General features: G+C 43.6%; 1 protein-coding gene across 5 annotated transcripts in view; it reads right to left on the reverse strand.

Moving 5' to 3' along the window:
- The window catches only part of NEXN (nexilin F-actin binding protein), a 24,522-nt gene that overhangs the window by 3,470 nt on the left and 388 nt on the right, over positions 1 to 20,664 (reverse strand). Inside the window, exons 2-10 of one of the 5 annotated variants that reach the window (XM_008053164.1) lie at positions 18,426 to 18,617; positions 18,140 to 18,218; positions 17,904 to 18,052; positions 12,545 to 12,586; positions 11,172 to 11,363; positions 10,903 to 11,079; positions 8,411 to 8,599; positions 5,620 to 5,817; positions 2,898 to 3,119 (exon numbers count right to left, since the gene is read on the reverse strand). In XM_008053164.1, coding sequence (XP_008051355.1) covers positions 2,898 to 3,119; positions 5,620 to 5,817; positions 8,411 to 8,599; positions 10,903 to 11,079; positions 11,172 to 11,363; positions 12,545 to 12,586; positions 17,904 to 18,052; positions 18,140 to 18,218; positions 18,426 to 18,617 — 1,440 coding nt within the window. Of the gene's footprint in view, positions 1 to 2,897; positions 3,120 to 5,619; positions 5,818 to 8,410; positions 8,600 to 10,902; positions 11,080 to 11,165; positions 11,364 to 12,544; positions 12,587 to 17,903; positions 18,053 to 18,139; positions 18,219 to 18,425; positions 18,618 to 20,664 lie in introns of all 5 variants that reach the window. The other 4 variants (XM_021710023.1, XM_008053165.1, XM_021710025.1 and 1 more) reach the window with 4 other exon arrangements.

The raw sequence follows: 20,664 nt of genomic DNA on the forward strand, positions 1-20,664 counted from the left end.
GGTCTCACTGCCCAGGTGGGTCTCGAACCCACGGGCTCAGGCAATCCACTCACCTCAGCCTCCCAAAGGCGCGGAATTACAGGATGAGCCACCAAGCCCGGCCTGTTTTTTGTTTTTTTGGGTTTTTTTGAGTCAAAGTCTCAATCTTGTCACCCAGGTTGGAGTGCAGTGGCACCCTCACGGGCACCTCGGCCTTCCAAGTATCTGGAACCACAGGTGCATGCCACCACACCTATCTATTGTAGAACCGTGGTTTCACCGAGTTAGCCAGGCTGGTCTTGAACCCTCAGGCTCAGGCAGCCCTCTCGCCTCCACCTCCCAAAGTGCTGGGATTATAGGAGTGAGCCACTGCACTCAGCTTCACACAGCACACTTCCATTTTTTGCTTATCAAATGAACCTTTAAGATAGACCATTTCAGCTGATATAGTTACTGCTACCCTCTCTCCCAGTGAATAACTTGCCTTCCAGATTCACACTTCATTTAGCTGCCCTATCTGCATTTAGGGTTGTATTAAATGGAATGAACTTCATTCTCTGGGTACATTCTTAACAGGGCTTCGATATCCCCAGCACATGAATACTGAAGGCAGCACAGTCATGCAGCGTATCTTCCTCAAGACGCAATGAAGCATAAGATGGTGCATACCTTATACTAGAAATCCCCCTAAGTAGCAAATGAGGGGCATGGATTTAAGTGCCACAGGAGATGGAATGGAATTCTTTGATTAGGAGGGGGTAAATGAGTTCTGTCTTGGAAAAGGTCTAGAATACAAGCATTCCGAAGACATTTTGAACACTGGCATTTTTTACAAGAGGAAACTGTCAGATTTGGGGAGGGGGGATTGCTCTAGGGGTCCAGAAATAGGCTAACCAGTTTTTGAAGGCTATTTCAGTGACTATTAATCCAGGAAGGTGTGATAAGGACTTCAGTGTCCTCTGTAGGAAACTGCATTTGGGGCATTCTGAGGGGTTATAGGAGTTCAGTCATGTCCTAATGTCACAACCATTTATATACAAAGAGTAACAGCAATAAAACAAGAAGCCCTGCTGGGCGTGGTGGCTCAAGCCTGTCATCCAATACTTTGGGAGGCCGAGGCAAGAGGATTGCCTGAGTCCAGGAGTTGGAGACTAGCATGGGCAACTTGGCGAGACCTCGTCTCTACAATAAATCAAAAAATTAGCCAGGCGTGTGGCGCACACCTGTGGTTCCAGCTACTTGGAAGGCTGAGGCAGAAGGATCACCTGAGCCCAGCAGGTCGAGGCTGCAGTGGCCGTGAACGTGCCACTGCACCCAGCCTGGGCAACAGAGTGAGACTCCAGCAACAAAAAGCCATTTTATTTCCTTCATTTGTACCTGACCCACATGTTTTGTAGCGACAGGTATGGCTGCTCTGAGGTTTCACTCCTTTAACAAAAAGAGGCAAGTGCATGCTGGTTGAACTTTTCTTTCCTTCTATGACGCATCTCTCTAAAGACTCATTTCAACTGAACTGAGGCCATCCATCCACTAAAACGTGTTCTCCAGGGTTTGACCATTCACCTTCAAACTTAACTTTCTCCTGCTACGGTGGGAGGATCCTCTGAGCCCAGGAGTTTGAGGTTACAGTGAGCTATGATACCACTACACTCCAGCCTAGGTGACAGAGTGCGACCCTCTCTCTAAAAGAAATGGTTTTGTTCTAACATTCATGTCAGAATTCTGACTTAGGCTCTTCTGCTGAATTATTGCTTTGAATTCCAGCAGGTCAGACAGGCTTTATGGGCTTTGCCTATAACATAAGAAAGTATGAGCAACTCCCTTTAAGTCGAGTACTAATTCAACGAAAGCATATGCCGGTAAGCCATTTTTGCCAGAGTGAACCATTTGATTTCCACTGTAAGTTTAACACTGATAAAGGTGATTTTTTTTTTTAACATTTTACCATTTTATGCTGCTTTAGAACAAAAGCCTTGCTTAATTTTATAAGCTGCAGGCCGGGCTTGGTGACTTAGCCTGTCATCCCAGGCCGAGGTGAGTGGATTGCCTGAGCCTGCGGGTTCGAGACCAACCCAGGCAACTTGGCAAGACCTCGTCTCTACAATAAATCAAAAATTAGCCAGGCATGGAAGCATGCTCCTGTAGTTCTGGCTACTTGGAAGGCTGAGGCGGAAGGATTGCCAGAGCCCAGCAGGTCAACACTTGGGTGGCCATGAGTGTGCCACTGCCCTACAGCCTGAGTGACAGTGAGACTTCAACTCAAAAAATTTTTTTCTGCAAGGTGCACTGCAGGGATGCCATGTTGCCATTATTGGGGCACCAGGCACCCCAGTCGGTGACCCAGAGGGCTGGGAAAACACATGAATTCATACTTTGAAAGCATGTAGAACTATTATTTACAGTTATGTTCCAAACATTTTTTAAAAATCAAAACTCTTATGCCTGGAAATCTAAGAATAAAGACCCACCCATAACTGCTCAGCATAGCAACTTCTGCAAAGGACACTAATAAGTGTACTGACTTAAATGTTCATTCTTTTAAAAAAAATTAGTGGCTTTTTAATACAGCTATACCAAGTTTTTACAGTTTCTTTGGCAATGGAATATAATGGAATTTTACAACTATATGAAAAAGTTACCTTTGCCTAGGAAACAGCACTTACTGTGTGTACATAGTTGACCAGCAAAGAGCTCTAACACTGACAAGGTGATTTGAAAACAGTGCTACGGTAGAGAGGGAAGGATTTCACAAGTCTCTTAAGACTGTATTGTGCTTTTGCTATACATGTAGTTCCCAGATGACTACACACGCTCATGGTTAATTGCAAGTACTAAAATGTATTTCAAAGCCAATGTTACTTCTTTTAACTCATTATCATGACTGTGCCATAACTACATTAAGTATAACGGTGATGTACCTCATGGAAGTTTTCTGCTTCTCGCTCTTTAATTTCAAGGTCAATTGCTCTCCTTCTTGCTCGTTCTTCTTCTATCTTTTTCTGTATTTCTTTTTCAGACAGCTGTCCAATTTTTTCAAACTTGCTTTTTAGATTTTTAGCTTGAATAGAGCCACTCCTTTTTAATTTAATCAATTCTTCGTATTCTCTGCTCAGTCCAAAGGTTTCACTTTCTTCCTCTTCCTTTAAAAAATGATTTTAATATATTGAATATCAGCCAATTAATTTATGCAATAAAACATTAAAAAACTGTACACTGTTCCTTTTTGGAAGCCAGAAATAAAGCTTAAACAATCTCTTCCCTAAAGGTGATGCCCAGATTTACTCAAAGTGGTGCTATAAATTTAAGACTTTAGAAAGCATCTTCATTTAAAATATTTTCTTTAGGGAATATAGCTAAAACCCTCTTAACATTTCATGAAAACCTGCTAACCCTAAAACAGGCATGGCAAGATTCGTTTCTACGAGGAATGGTAGGAAGATCTTTGTTAGGAAGGCTAAGGAATGGAGCTGAAGATTGCTGGGCCAGGAGGCCGGCGAGCAGTTCCAGCTCAGGCTCTGATGACGTGCGGGCTTCTGCCCCTTGGCTTATGAACCCGCCAGGTGGGACTTTCCTCATCTAATTAAAGCCGGAGTGTCTCTCGGAGGTCTCCGATCTGATTTTACGGTAATCTTACAAGTCAGACATCACCTTTAATACTCAAGTGAACAAGTCAGCATATCTGGAGATGCATGCAGTCTGGTACAGTCCCTATGTTCCTCTCCCTGTCACTTGCATCTTCAGTGATACAATCTGCCAGGAAAGGTGGAGTCAACCAAATTCAGGCTGCGATTTTTGGTACCATTTTATCTTGTTCTGTGCAGGTTCCTTTCCCCGACTTTACACAATGTATTATTACTAACCCTAATCCCACTGTGTAAGATACTGCAGGTATTCTTAGCATGCTTTTCCTGGAGAAGACCCAGAGTTCCGGGCAGAGTTTAAAAATGGAAAGGGTGGAGTTGCCATGGACGGAGTAACAGGAGGCTTGATTTCTTGGCTCAGCCGAGGGGTACAGAGAAAACGTGTCCTTTGCACAACTTGCACTTTCCAGACTGGGTGGGGACGCGCAACTCCTACCAGAGATGGGCAAACGTGTGATGTGCATCGTGCCACAATGGTCTCTAAACCATTCTGATCAAAGTTAATGAGGGAACTAACAGGGTGCAGTCTAGGTGACCTTGGAATCGGGGTGATACTTTGCTTGCAAACGTCTTGACGCAGCAGGGTAAGTCATTTAATAGCACCAGAATGTCTTACGGTTAATATGTCAACTAGATAACATCTGAATGATACACAAAAACACATACCGCAGAAGTGAGTGTTCATAGACAATTGGACAATATGTTTTCGGCTTCCTTTATGAGATGCTACTAAATTTGGGAGGAGAAGCTTAAGGAGAAGGCTAGACTGTAGAATATTTTCTTCCAGAACATTCATGGTATTGTATTCATTCATTTATGCGGCGTTTGTATACTGAGAGCCAACTTGAAAATTTGCCATTCACGGCCTGGGCATGGTAGTACGGGCCTAGAGTTCCAGCTACTTGGAAGGCTGAGGCGGAAGGATCGCCCCTTCCCATGGGCCCAGCACCACAGCCCGTGACAGCAGGCAACTCCCAAGGGATTGCACCTTCTCTGCAGAGGGGCCCACTCGGTTCCTAGACCAGAAGCTGGCAAGAGGGCCCCATCATGTCGCCTACCGAACATGCCATGGCACTGCCAGTTCAAGTCACGGGACTCCACACTGACACGGCCCCTGTTTGTGAGTGAGACCCGCGCACACACCTAGGCCACCCAGAGGCACGGCGCAGCATCCAGGGACGGGAAGGATGAGGCTAGTCGGGAGTCAAGGAGACAGCAGGACACTGGGGAGTCAGGGCTCCAGAGCCCTAGGGCATGCCCAATTGCTTTTCTTTCCAAACACACAAGTTCGAAGATAAATCTTGAGAATTTCAAGATAGCAACCACAGAGCACTAAAGCTCAGATTCCTTTTTTTTTTTTCTTTTTCTTTTTTTTGAGTCAGAGTCTCCCTCTGTCACCCAGGCTGGAGTGCAGTGGCAGGCTCATGGCCACCGCAGCCTCAACCTGCTAGGCTCAGGCGATCCTCGCGCCTCAGCCTTCCAAGTAGCTGGAACCACAGGTGACCGCCACCACACCCGCCTAATTTCTTGATTGATTGTAAAGACGAGGTCTTGCCAAGTTGCCCAGGCTGGTCTCGAACCCGTGGGCTCAGGCAATCCTCTCACCTCGGCTTCCCAAAGTGCCAGGATTATAGGCGTGAGCCACCACACCTGGCCAAGATCCTAACTTTAAAAAAAACAAAAACTGTTAGCACAACAGTTCTCAATCATGGTGTATTCTTAACCTAATTATGAGGTAGGAAGAAATATCTATTATGTTTGCTTAAGATGCAATAGTAACACCTCAGTCACTTGCAAACCTAAATTTTTTTTTTAAATCAGACTAGCCAGGAAGGAGTAGAGTTATAGAGACCAGAAAGTCCACATAAATGTGCTGCAGCCTGCATCAAGTAAATCCTCAGCACTAACTGGGTGTCCTGCGTTCGTAAGGTGATACGTAAGTATAACATTTAGCTCGGTAAATATGAGGACTGTAAGTCGCTGTTTCCTAAATGCCTACCTCTCCCATTTCCTGTCTCAGTTGCTCGAACTCCTGTTTCTCCATCTCAAGCTTGTGCTTCCGTTCCTCCTCTGTTCGTCGCTTTTCTTCTTCCATTTTTTGTCTCAGTAATTCTTCAAAATTAATTTCCAGTTTTCCCGGTGTAAGAGATTCTTGAGACATTGTTTTATACATCTCTGGGGAATCGTCGTCTACAACCTATTGAAAATAATTCTTGTGTCACTCTCCCAGAGTGATAGGACACATGCACAGTGAACCAAAAAGCAGGGGACTTAAATCAACGCCAAACAAGGCAGGAATGTAAAACCGGAGTATTTTGTGGTTATGGAAGAAATGGTAGCCATCTTTTCTCCATCACAATGAACAGACAAAAAAACTTCCACTTACACGATGAGTAATTTGCATTAGACATTAAAAGTTTCTAATATTGAGAAGCATTTTTTAAGTGGTTTAAAATGAATCTCTGCCACATCTTTAAAATAAAAAAATTAAAAAAAAAAAAGAACCACTGCTATTATTTTGAGGGAGACACAAATAAGCTTATAGAGGGTTCACCTTCCAGGTGCATATTTTTCCCATATTAAAAACTTTAATAGCCAGGCTCGGTGGCTCAGCCTGTAATCCCTTGCCTTTGGGAGGCTGAGGTGAGTGGATTGCCTGAGCCCGCGGGTTCGAGACCCGCCTGGGCAGTGAGACCTCATCTACAATAAACAAAAAAATCAGCCGGGCGTGGTAGCGCATGCCTGTAATTCCGGCTACTCGGAAGGCTGAGGCGAAAGGATCACCGGAGCCCAGCAGGCGAGGCTGCGGTGGCTGGGAGCAGCCACTGCACTCCAGTCTGGGTGACACAGTGAGACTTCAACTCAGAAAAAAAAAAAAAAACTTTAATAAACTAAAGTGTTGAGGCTTTTTAAAAAATGAATCTCACAGCCGGGCTCGGTGGCTCAGCCTGTAATCCCGCGCCTTTGGGAGGCTGAGGTGAGTGGATTGCCTGAGCCTGCGGGTTCGAGACCCGCCTGGGCAGCGAGACCTCATCTCTACAATAAATCAAAAAACCAGCCGGGCGTGGTAGCGCAGGCCTGGAATTTCGGCTACTCGGAAGGCGGAGGCGGAAGGATCTCCGGAGCCCAGCAGGTGGAGGCTGCGGTGGCCGGGAGCGGCCACTGCACTCCAGTCTGGGCAACAGAGTGAGACTCCAACTCAAAAAGAAAAATAAAAAAGAATCTCTGTTCTGGTAATTAAAATAGAACACTTCAGTTAAGTCATGCTCTATCTGAATTGCTTAGATAATCCATAATGATCTCTTCATAATCAGACAAAAGTCACTTTTCTTTTTTTGAGTCAGAGTCTCACTCTGTCACCCCAGCTGGAGTGCAGTGGCACGCTCACAGCCACTGCAACCTCGACCTGCTGGGCTCAGGCGATCCTTTGCCTCAGCCTTCCAAGTAGCTGGAACCACAGACGCATGCCACCACACCTGGCTAATTTTTTGATACAGAGATGAGGTCTTGACAAGCTTCCCAGGCTGATCTGTTTACTTACTGTCAGGCTAATTTTAAAGAAATAATAATGGTTAATACTTACTTTGAGCTGCCAGGGACAGTTATAAGCACTTTACATGTATTAATTTACTTAATCCTGTAGCCTTATAAAGTAGGTATTATTAATACCCTCGTTTTACAGAAAGGAAACAGACACTGAAAAGTAACTTATGCAAAGTCAACACAAATACTGCGTGGCAAAGCTGGGACTCAAACTTCAAAGTCTTTCTAATAAGGTTATAAATAATAACCTAGACTACCTTTTTGTAATTTCATGAATTTACATTAATAATTTAAGTAACAATCTGCCATATAGCTAAGACCTTAGGCCTCTCTGAGTTTCCTTATCTGTGACAACTTTCACAGAGTTGTCATGAGGATTAAATAAAATTTAGAAACACTTAGCATTGTATAACACCATGGTAAACTCTAAAAGGTGGTTTTATTTTTTAATTTTTTCCTTTTTTTGAAATGGGGTCTTGCTGTGTTGCCCAGGCTGGTCTTTAACTCCTGAGCTCAAAGGATCCTCCCACCTCAGCCTCCCAAGTAGATGGGATGCCTATAATTCCAGCTAAGGACGTTTTATTATTATATTATCCCCTGTATAAAGGCAACCCCTGACATGCAAATAGAAGCTTTGATTTTAAGTTGCTGACTTCGAATATATTTTAATTTTAGCATGAAAAAATGATTCTCTAATTCTGGGTTTTGTTTTGTTTTTTGAGTCGAGAGCTCACTCTGTCACCCAGCCTCTTTACCTGTTGGGCTCAGGTGATCCTTCTGCCTCAACCTTCCTGTAGTTGGAACTACAGGTGCATGCCACCATGCCCAGCTAATCTTTTGATTTACTATAAAGACAAGGTCTCGCCAAGTTGCTTTGGTCTCGAACCCCTGGGTTCAGGCAATCCTCTCGCCTCAGCCTCCCAAAGAGCTGGGATGACAGGTGTGAACACCACACCTGGCCCTCCCTGCTTCTATCTTAGATACTCAGCTCTAGAAAACATGCCTTCCCAGAGGAGGAAAACGATCTCTTATGCCAGGCATGGCAATTTAACCAGAACCTTCTCAACACTCAATTGCAGCAAACACCTTCAACCGACATGTCATTCCACGGGAGACGTTAAAGCCTGTTTGCCATTTCTACTCGAGGCACATCTTCCAGAAACACGAGGGTGTCCCCAGCGCCTGAGGACATCCCTGCGTGCACTCAGCAGCTGGATCCAAACGCATTCTGCGAGGCTCTGCCTTACCATGCTTCTCCGGGCTTCGGCAAACGCCCTCTTCTCCTCCTCCATCCTCCTCCTGGCTTCTTCCTCGGCCTTCCTTTTTTCGTCTTCTCGCCTTTGCCTCTCCATTTCCTCAAAACTGAGTCTGAGTTTGCCAGGGCGACAGCCTTTAAGCATGTGCTCTGTGTTGTCGTTTTCCTCCTCCTCGTTTGCCTGGACACATAAACAAATCTTGGCTAAGAAATGAGATTCGTTAAAAAGAGGAGCCACTTAGCAGCCAGAAGATACAGAACCAGCTGCCTCACACAGATGTTTCAACGCCCTTAGCAGACGTCACCAGAATCCCCTTCCTTCTTAATGTCTCATAGGATAAATATTCAGACTTGGGGACATTTCAGATAAAGATGTATTCAAGGTAAGTAAAACTTCCCAGGTGAGTCAGATTTGTATAGATAAGTCGGAATATATAAATATGTTAAAAGAGGTCTCGCTTGAACACTAAACTTCCCCAGAACATAAAATGTGTGTGTGTACTTTAATTGAGGTTCAAGTACACCCACACAGAATTTTTTTGGCAGTAAAACAAAGTTCTCATTTTGTCAATTTCATGGACTTTTCTTTTGTTTTGAATTGGAGTCTCACTCCATCACCCAAGCTAGAGTGCAGTGGCGCTCACGGTCACCCCAGCGTCAACCTGCTGGGCTCCAGCGATCCGTCCACCTCAGCCTTCCAAGTAGCTGGAACTACAGGTGCACGCCACCTTGCCCAGCTAATTTTTTGATTTCATGTAGATGAGGTCTTGCCAAGTTGCCCAGACTGTTCTCGAATCCGTGGGCTCAGGCAATCCTCCCACCTATGAACTGTGGTGTTTTTCCTTACACTGATCAAAGAGTATTATGTAGAACTATTTTATATAAACATTCAAGTTTTCTGATTTTATAATTAAGGTTTTAATTTATTAATTACAGGATTGTCATGTATTATTTAATTAATAATATTTCTAGTTATCAAATTGGCCACAAGTAATATCTAATTGTGTAAGCGCTATGCAACTATAATTACCCAAAAATAACATTTTCAGATAAATTAACATTTTCAAATAAATGTCCAGGAAATTAAAATCTTTGAGATATAATTCTTAGAGCACCATTCATGAAAGCTGATCAAGAAAGTTTTCATAACTTTAAACATTATAAGTGTTCCCAGGCTAGGCAAAATAGCAAGACCTCATCTCATACAAAAAAAAAAAAAAAAAATCCAAAATATTGGCCAAGCATGGTAGCACATACCTGTAGTCCCAGTTACTCGGGAGGCTGAGGCAGAAGGATTGCCTGAGCCCAAGAGGTCGAGGCTACAGTGTGCCATGAGCATGCCACTGCACTCTAGCCTGGGCAACACAGGGAGACACCAGCTCAAAAAAAAAAAAAGCCCCATTTTTAAATTCTTAAAATGAGATTTGCCATCAGTGTTTTCTTATTTCAGTTTTACTTTTTATTCATAAATCTATTAACAACAGTAATAATTAACATTTTTGAAGCACAGTATAGGCCAAACACTATTTTACGTGCTTCCTAAATATTAACTCATTTAAACATTTAAGAAGTAGATACTGCCAGGGGAGGGAAGGGCACACAATATCAGTAAGGATACCTGATCTCAAACCAGGCAAAGTGGGGGCCAAAGGGAGGCCCAAATTTCACCTGTACGATCTTCACCACTTATCTACCTAATCCTGAATTGTACCCCACATCTTTAAAGTAAATAAATAAAAATCTTATTTATTTATTAATTATTATTATTATTAAATATTTTATTTAAATATTCGAGCTGGTGTCTCACTGTGTTGGAATACAATTCAGGGTTAGGTACACAAACATTGATCATGCAGGTACTCCTGTTAATAAGGTATGCCCCTCCCTGCCCTAGCAGTTTCCCTCAACTGCCAATCCCACCCCCCCCATAAATAATAATTTTTAAATTTTTTAAAAAGTAGACTCTGGGCTCAGTGGCTCAGCCTATAATCCCAGCACTTTGGGAGGCTGAGGTGAGAGGTTTGCCTGAGTCTGAGGGTTCCAGACCAGCCCAGGGCAATTTGGCGAGACCTTGTCTCTACAGTAACAACAACAACAAAAAAATTAGTTGGGCGTGGTGGTGCTTGACTGTAGTTCTAGCTACTTGGAAGGCCGAGGCAGAAGGAACACCTGAACCCAGCTGGTCAAGGTTGCAGTGGCTGGAAGTGTGCCACTGCCTTCCAGCCTGGGCGACAGAGTGAGACTTCGACTCAAAATAAATAAATTAACTAATTAAAAAATGAAAATGTAAAGCATATTGAGTAAAGTGGCCCAAGAGTGGAAACTAGGAAAACAATCGGGGTATATTTATACGAGCACTGAAGACACAATTTCAAAATCAGGCCCTTCTGTGTATCAAATCTCTGTGCGTGGATGGCCACGAACTTATCTCCCGTCGGCACCCTTCCCTAACGCCGAGTGTGAGGTCTGAACCCGCGCACGAACCATCTGCCGCCTGGCTTCTTCGAAAGCTCGCTTCTCCTCTTCCCGGCGCTGCCGGGCTTCCTCTTCAGCTTGCCTCTTTCGGCTTTCTTGTCTCTGGCGCTCCAATTCTTCAAAAGTGAGCTTCAGTTTTCCAGGAGAAAGGGCTTCCTGTCTGGCCACACTCTCCAGTTCGTCCTCCTAAGAAAGAATACAAAAACCCACCGTTGAGCAATGAAGGAAGATGCTGCTAACGGCCTCAACGAAGCTGCCTTCAAAGCCATGACCCTGACCAACGAAAGGCTCCCGGCCTCCTTGAGAGGGCGCAGCTGTCCGTGGCCTCTGGCTCTTCTGTCTTCCTCATGCTTCAGCCTTCCTTCCTCTCCGCCTTCCTTTGCTAGATCCTCAAAATTATTTTTCATCTTTCCAGACGTGTGGCATGATTTGACAGGCACCACTGTTATCAGCAGAGAATCATCTCCTTCCTAGTTCATAAGACAGATAATTAGCATATTTCCTCTTAGCCAAAATTTCGTTTCATGGGACTCACCTCCATCCTTGGTGAATTCCGTTACATGGCTATCAATGTTATCATGAAGAACAAAGAATTATGGTTTTTTTGGACAGATGACTATGAAATATTTCCTTCTGCAAATTCATTGTGCGCTGAGTTAATCTTATTGAAATCTATTGCTGCCAAAGTTCAAGAAGCCTTCTATTTCCTAGAAGATGGGGTTAATACAGCTGTTTAGATAACAAAACCTGAGTGAAGCTGCCTGAATGTAGCAATCCGTGCACCGATCCCACAAAAGATAATATGCATGTGAGCATGCGCTAAGTCAATTTGATGGTGGATTGATTCAGTTTAAGCACCCCGAAGGGTTTTCTTCGTATGAGTTTTCTCCCCATGCTGGCTTTCATATACTTATTACAACTGATGTTAGAAAAAAACCACGATATTTCCAAGTGATTTATGAAACATTTATATTGTAGATAAAACTCTTTGGTAATTGATTCTATTAAATATTTTGAATTCATTTTCGTTCCATTACATAATCTATGGTTGCCTCCGACTTTTTTCCAAAACTATGAGTTATAAAATATAATTCATGCCCTTAAGATAAAGCTTCTCCCAGTTTATGTGGCTGTAGTTTTAGGCACACCATCAAATTGTTTGAATGATTTTTAACTTACTGTGAAATAAAAAGGGATGACTAAAATTTTTGTGGTTGTTGAAACTTCCCTTATGGTAACAGATACTACATTTTAGATTAGGATGTGAAAACGAACACACAAACACTCGGGACCTTGAGGAAAGAAGAGAAATTATGAAAAGAAAGCGGCCTCTTAAAAATGTTAGCTTTCAACAATCTCAACTTGTTAGTAACAGCTCAAGAAATAGATCATCGAGGCAGACGACCCCAAACTGAGACTAACGAGACTTGTCTTTCTACTCTAACTGGGAAAACAAAACATACTCTTCTTTAAAAACACTAAGCTGTCATGTCTGAAAGCACAAAAGTATGATCTCTCTTTTGTTGCTATTGCTCTGTTCATAAGAAAAAGAGAGTAAAATAAAGCCCTTTTCATTTTTTTCTTAGATGAAAAGATAATTTGTAAATCATGATTTTAGGCGAATGTTTCATTAAAGGAAATGTCTGTTTACCTCTGATGCTGATTCAGTTCCCGTTCTGTTTATGTCCTCAGTCTATTGAATGAGAATTTCATATCATTACATTTCATCGGATTTCTGCTTTTGCTTTTAAACATACAAGCGAAAAGTAATTTAGTGGTGACTTATGGTAAATTTTTTCAATTATAATTTTTGAAATATTTTTATGTTGCTCCAAATTAGCCAAATATGCCTATTGGATTGGAGATTCAATCTGAAGTTTGTTGTTGCATATGATATCAACACCGATATCCAGGAAACAGCATATTAAGAAAAAATTAAGATAAAGCCTACCTTTGTAAATCTGGACATTGAACAATGGATCAAACTCTTATGACCAGGCTGTAAGCTTATAAGCAGCAGTTATTAATTTAATTAGCAATTTAAAAGGAGACACAGAAACATTTCTCTAGTCTCGATCCCTGCCCCAGCAAAAGGAAAACCTGTAATTAGCAGCTAAGTAATTGTCATGATTATATTTTACAACATAATTCTATGACAACAATATAAATGGCTACAATAACAAAATGCAGTGAAAGACACAGGCTAGTTTAGAAGGGGAAACAATGCTGGCAGTCAGAATGTTTTCTCAGTATTTGGACCAGATCTAAGAAGAGAAGATCCTCATTTAAAAAGTGGGAGCTCCATTTGGTCATTACTCATAGGTTAGTCTGAGGGAAGCCAAATGCCCTGTTCGGAACACACTAAGAACTGAGAGAAGATAGGTGATTTAAATCAAGCAATGTTGCCGGGTGCGGTGGCTCATGCCTGTAATCCCAGCACTTTGGGAGGTGGAGGTGAGAGGATTGCCTGAACTCAAGGGTTCGAGACCACCTGGGCAACATGGCGAGACCTCATTTCTACAATAAATTTAAAAATTAGCTGGGTGTGGTGCGCACACCTGTATTTCCAGCTCCTTGGAAGGCTGAGGCGGAAGGACCACTTGAGACCAGCAGGTCGAGGCAGCCTGGTCCTGAGTGTACCACTGCACTCCAGCCTGGGTGACAGTGAGAGTCCAACTCAAAAAATGGAAGGAAGGCAGGAAAGAGATCTTAGAACAAGGAAGCATATGCAGTAGGAAAATGGGAACTCTAGCTCACGCCTGTAGTTCCAGCTACTTGGAAGGCTGAGGCGGAAAGATCGCTGGAGCCCAGCAGGCCGAGGCTGCGGTGGCCGGGAGCGGCCACTGCACTGGATTCTGGGTGACAGAGTGAGACTCCAATTCAAAAAAAAAGAAAAGAAAAGAAAAATGGGAACTCAACTGGGCGCGGTTGCTCAGGCTGTCATCCCAGCATTTCGGGAGGCTGAGGCGAGAGGATTGTCTGAGCCCGCGGGTTCGAGACCAGCCTGGGCAACTTGGTGAGACCTTGTCTCTACAATAAATCACAAAAACTAGCCGGACATGGTGGCGTGTGCCTGTAGTTCCAGCTCCTTGGAAGGCTGAGGCGGAAGGATTGCCTGAGCCCAGCAGGTGGAGGCTGCGGTGGCCGTGAACGTGCCACTGCACTCCAGCCTGGGTGACAAAAGTGAGACTCCAACTCAAAAAAAGGAAAAAAAAATGAAGAAAAATGGGAACTCTTAGAAAGTAAGAATTCAGATTACTTATTGCTTTGATTTTTATAACCAATGAAAGAATCTGGAAGCACTTAGTTCCTCAGGCAGTCTAAGGAAATTTTGTTGCCCCCTGGCTGGTACTAAGACTGGGCTAGCTGAGTCCCGGTTCTCCCATCACCCCAGTTTTCTGTATTCTCTGTCAAGGAAGAAATAATGCATGTTATTAAGATACTCAATTTTTTGATAAATAAATTCTGAAGAAACAGTTTATTAAAAATACATTTATTTGGGGCCGGGCACAGTGGCTCATGCCGGTAATCCCAACCCTTTGGCAGGCTGAGGTGGGGGGATCACTTGAGGTCAGAAGTTTGAGACCAGCCTGGGCAACATAAGAAGACACCATCTCTACAAAAAATTTGAAAAATGAGCCAGGCGTGGTGATGTGCTCCTGTAGTCCCAACTACTCAGGAGGCTGAGGTGGGAGGATCGCTTCAGCCCAGAAGTTGGAGGCTGCAGTAGCTATGACTGCACCACTGCACTCCAGCCTGGCCGACAGAGCAACACTCTTGTCTTAAAAAAATCCCTTAGCTGGGCGCCGTGGCTCAAGCCTGTAAACCCCAGCACTTTGGGAAGTTGAGGCGAGAGGACTGCCTGAGTTCAAGGGTTCGAGACCAGCCTGGGCAACTTGGCGAGACCTCATCTCTACAATAAATCACAAAAAATTAGCCAGGGGTGGTGGCATGTGCCTGTAGTTCCAGCTACTTGGGAGGCTGTGGTGGAAGGATCACTTGAGCCCAGCAGGTCAAGGCTGCGGTGGCTGTGAGCGTGCCACTGCACTCCAGCCTGGGCAACAGAGTGAGACTCTGACTCAAAAAAAAAAAGTATATTTAGAGATTTTTTGCTTTTTCTTTGCTAATTTTAAACCATTAACAAAACCACAAAAGATAGAAAAATGCTTTTTTTTCCTCAACAAACAAGGAAAAAGATAACTCTGTCCAAGTGGCCATGGTTTCAGCATATTCACAAAGAACACACATTCAGTTCCGCAACAGTGGTGATCTTCAGCCCTGCCACTGAAGGACTGCTTTCCAATTAATTTCTTTTGCTTTACAGGAAAGCAACTCCTTCTGCTTCCTCTCCTATCAACTTCCTTTTCTCCCCTCTTTTCTCAACGTCCCCTTCCCCCACCAATAACCTCTTTTTTCTCTAAAAGGATGGACATTAACACCGCCCATCAAAGCAGCCTCCAAGATAAGTGGACGAGACCCAATCAAGACTCCTCCCACATCGTATTGGCCTTTGAAGTCAAGATCCAGTATACAAGGCACACTCGCTCTTGATTCACGACAAGATCCCAGGAGCTCAGAATCCTGGCAGTTCGTGGCATATTCAGCTACCCCCGACTCAGCAGTACCTTTTGCATCATTCTCGCATGTGGATTCAAACAAGCAGATTTTGCAAACAAGCGTTGACTCTTCCTGATACCTATGCCATGCTTTTCTCCTTATGTCCAAAGACACGTTACATTAGAGTGGAAGATGTACTTAGATTTTAAATTTCGACTTTGCCTGTTTATAGGATAAAATTACTATTAATAGTTGACTTTGCTCTACCTACGTAGTCTTACATTATTTATTTATTTTTTGTTTTTTGAGTCAGAGTCTCACTGTCACCCAGACTGGAGTGCAGTGGCGCACGCACATGGCCACCACAGCCTCGATCTGCTGGGCTCAGGGGATCCTTCCGCCTCAGCCTTCCAAGTGACTGGGACCACAGGCATGTGCCACCATGCCCGGCTAATTTTTTTATTTATTACAAAGATGAAGTCTTGCCAAGTTGCCCAACCTGGTCTCGAACCCCTGGCCTCAGGCAATCCTCTCACCTCGGCCTTCCAAAGTACTGGGATGACAGGTGTGAGTCACCACGCCTGGCTATCTTAAATAATTTAATAGGCTGAAAATATCATTAACCAAGGTTCAACGGCACTCTGCCATGTAGGAAGTATTTAGAGTCACTAAAAAAGTAGTTCTTTTTCATTACCATATGTTGTTTCCATCTGTCTGAAAATCCGATGTCTATATCATATTCAAACTCATCACTTGAACAGTTTTTCTTTGAGAAACCACTGTCTACATATGCCATTCTGGGGGCTGCCGTGGGCTTTACTGCCTAGAAAATACTCAGTGCTGAAGAGGAGCCAAGACTGGAGAGACACAGACTAATCCATGGGCATTCTCAGTGTTTTCTGCCCAACACCATATATTTTAATGATACCTTATACTATAATTCTATCTCTTTATCTTATAGTTTATAATACATTATAAGTAACTATGTATTTCCTATTTATAGCATGTAGTTTTCGATCCCATATATGTTAATTTTATTGCCTCGTCATGTTTCACCCCAGAATTAAAGCCAATCTTCCATGACGGTCAGTGGCAACGATAAAGCACAGAGCATCCTTTCCTCAGATAAGGAGGCACAAAGTAATAAAACATAGAAAACTCCCATTCTTTCTTATATTTCACCTGGCATGAGTCATTATGTGCCACAGTACAAGTGACTACTAGCGTCGTTTGCAAATCCAGGGCGAATACATTTCTTTGGCATGCAATTATGGCATATGCTTCACTTTCATTACAACTTTTCTTTTCAGAAAGGTAGTGGCCACAAAGGAACCTAGCAAATTGATGGATGGCACTTTATGTTTTGTTTTAAAAGGCCAGCATTTTAAAGTATCGTCGGCCAGGCTCGGTGGCTCAGCCTCTCATCCCAGCACTTTGGGAGGCCGAGGCAAGTGGATTGCCTGAGCCCCAGGGTTCGAGACCAGCCCGGGCAACTTGGGAAGACCTCATCTCTACCATAAAATTAAAAATAGCTGGGCATGGTAGCGTGTGCCTGTAGTTCCAGCTACTTGGAAGGCTGAGGTGGGAGGATCACCGGAGCCCAGCAGGTTGAGGCTGGGGTGGCTGTGAGCATGCCATGGTACTCCAGCTGGGCGCCGGAGACTCCAACTCAAAAAAAACCCAGTATTGTTAGGAGCTGGGTGTGGTGGCTCACACCTGTTATCCCTGCACTTTGGGAGGCTGAGGCAAAAGGATTGCCTGAGCCCAGGGGTTCGAGACCAGTCTGGGCAACTTGGCAAGACCTTGTCTCTACAATACATCAAAAAATTAGCTGGATGTAGTGGCACACGCTGTGGTTCCAGCTGCTTGGAAGGCTGAGGCGGAAGGATCGCCGGAGCCCAGCAGGTTGACACTGGGGTGGCTGTGAGCATGCCACTGCACTCCAGCCTGGGCAACAGAGTGAGACTCCAACTCAAAAAAAAATAAAAATAAAAATGAATTTTAAAAAAGAATTGTTATTAAAAGATCAGCATTTTGTTAGATACCTGTGATACTTAATGTGTGAAGTTGCCTTACGACTTTGTAAAATCCTTTGATCCTTCAATGTACGAACAGTGGAGAAAAAGTTTTTTAAATAATTTTTTAAATCCTTCAACATAGAGACAAAAGTAACAAAAGTAAGGAATGTGGACAGTGTGTGGAATGTGGACAGAATGATAAGATCACATATAACAAAAATCATCTCAATATTCTACCTCAAAATAGGCATAGCCTGCTTTGACCCTTCTGGACATCTGGTAGTCGATATTTTTATGAAAGATCTCATTTTCAGGTTAGCTGCTGCTTCATAGGTTTATGTCATGTTAAAATATTTTAATTAGGCAGCACACTGATTAGTTTTACTCCGTACAGTTCGTTTCCCAAACAAAGACCAGCTTAATATTTAGGGATACCTGCTCAGCCCTTTTTGCAAGTTCACGCTGTATTTTCCTCTTTTCTAACATGTCCTGCTCGATTCTCCGCTTCCGTTCCTCCTCTGTTCTCTTCCTTTGTTCTTCTTGTCTTTGTTTCTCCATTTCAGCAAATCTACCTTTAACCGTTCCTAAGAATATATGAGAAACACGTTTGATGCTTGGCTGCATTTCTTCTTTTGGAACTTCCCGTAACAACCATCCCTCACATTTCTTACCTGTTAGCTTTGGGACATAAGCCTTCTCTACTTTAGAAGACATCTCTCCCTCATCATCAGAACCAAGCATTTCTTTCATCTAGATGTTAAAGAAGCGAGTATGGTTAAAGAAGCTAACATGTCCAAAAGTTAGACCAAATCACTCTATTTGCAGTTTCAGTGAGGCTACAAATACAAGGGAGTGTTTTAGTGATAGTTCATATGAAAGGTGGTGAACGTGAGTAACACATAAAATGTCAAAGCAAGATGAAAATACTTTTCCAAGCAAAACGTAAAATAAAATGACCTCCTGCTTTCTCCTGTTCCATTCTCTCTCTCTAATATATTGTTCTTTTCTTCTTTGCTTTTCGTCTCTAGATCTCCGTTGATTCCTTTCTTCCCTGGCTTTCTGCATGGCTTCAAACTTATCCTTTACATCGCCCTTGCCAAGTTTTGGTACATAGGTTTTGGGGACAGGTTTAGATGAAGAAAGCAGAATCTTCATGAGAAGAAAAGAAAGAAAAGAAAGTTAAGAAAATAGAGGAAGAAATCAGGTAAAGATAGATGAGAACAAGCGATATGAAAAATATTTACTGAAACAGAAAATAGAAATGAGTTTGAAACCCTTATTTGGACGGTAGCAACCCTATTCGATACTTTTTAAAGCTTAACTGTGAACAATGAAGTTACAGAAAATATGAGAGGACAAATTTCATTAATATATAGTAATAAATTCCCATTTTGTGGGTGGTGTTTTACTGAAGTTAAAGGCCAGTAAAATATAAAAAATCGAAAGTTGAATTCTAATTTTGAAAAACAGCCGGGCTCGGTGGCTCAGCCTGTAATCCCGCGCCTTTGGGAGGCTGAGGTGAGTGGATTGCCTGAGCCCGCGGGTTCAAGACCCGCCTGGGCCACTTGGCGAGACCTCATCTCTACAATAAATCAAAAATCAGCCGGGCGTGGTAGCGCGCACCTGTAGTTCCAGCTGCTCGGAAGGCTGAGGCGGAATGATCGCCGGAGCCCAGCGGGTCGAGGCTGTGGTGGCCGGGAGCGGCCACTGCCCTCCAGTCTGGGCGACAGAGTGAGACTCCAACTCAAAAAAAAAAAAAAGAAAAGAAAAAACAAACCCGTATTTTATGGTCCAACTCCATATTAAAGTTTCAGATTTGGCATCACTTGCTTGAAAGGTGCCAAGACTAACTTCAGTAAATTAGGTGAAATTGAAAACAGAGCAAAAATGTAGGCCATCGAGTTTAAGGCCTGATTCCCATATCACCCTTGCCGGCTTCCATATCTAACATAAGCTAAGCTGAGTGACTTAGTGGCATCACAGTCTGCGCACACAGGCCGGACTGACATCAGTACTGTTGCTACACGGTCCATCCAGAATGTCCACAAGCCACGTTAAAAGTCTGCAAGAAGGCTCTATCATTCCACGGAGCGTGGGCTCCAAGAAGAAAATTCCCATATGGCAGAAGAACTCCCCAAAGAAAGGGAAACCGGTAGGAGACTGGAGAAAAGATTTTCCCCTACTCCAAAAACAGGAAAACACATTAGTTTCATCATCTTGAAAATTAAGCTGCTCTCAAAGAAATTTCAGTAAAGAAAACTCCAGAGTCGCAGAACACCAAACCCTACCTCCTAGTGATGAAGGCAATTGGTTGAATTCATCTGTGGCGCACCTGGTCCGTATTTTGTCACCTACTATGTGTCACTGGCCGTTTAAAGTTTAACTTTATAATTCTGGAGTGTCAGCAACTGAGCTTACTGCAACTCTCAATAACTACAGGCAAGAACCAGAAAAAAGCTAAGAAAAACATTCTTTTTTTTTTTCTTTTTTTTGAGTTGGAGTCTCACTCTGTCGCCCAGACTAGAGTGCAGTGGCCGCTCCCGGCCACCACAGCCTCAACCTGCTGGGCTCCGGCGATCCTTCCGCCTCAGCCTTCCTAGTAGCCGGAATTATAGGCGCGCGCTACAACGCCCAGCTGATTTTTTGATTTATTGTAGAGATGAGGTCTCGCTGCCCAGGCGGGTCTCGAACCCGCGGGCTCGGGCAATCCACTCACCTCAGCCTCCCAAAGGCGCGGGATTACAGGCTGAGCCACCGAGCCTGGCTGAAAAACATTCTTGTCCCTACCGGAAGAAAGAAGCTAAGAAGAATTCTTACCTGAGTGTGAATTATTGCTTTCTCTGAGTAACGGTCAAACCGGTTTTTTTAAAAAATACTAAATTTTCCAAATTTAACAAGATCTTTAAAATTCTATTCAAACCAGGTTCAGTGGCTCAGCCTGTAATCCCACGCTTTGGGAGGCTGAGGTGAGTGGATTGTCTGAGCCCGCAGGTTCGAGACCCGCCTGGGTAACTTGGTGAGACCTCATCTGTACAATAAATCAAAAAATTAGTAGGGCGTGGTAGTGCGGGCCAGTAGGTTCCAGCTACTGGAAGGCTGAGGTGGAAGGATCGCCAGAGCCCAGCAGGTCAAGGCTGCAATGACCGGGAGTGGCCACTGCACTCCGGTCTGAGTGACAGAGTGAGACTCCAACTCA

Source organism: Carlito syrichta, unplaced genomic scaffold (genome assembly GCF_000164805.1).
Source record: "Carlito syrichta isolate Samal-C Ts95f unplaced genomic scaffold, Tarsius_syrichta-2.0.1 Scaffold287936, whole genome shotgun sequence".
NCBI lineage: Eukaryota > Metazoa > Chordata > Mammalia > Primates > Tarsiidae > Carlito > Carlito syrichta.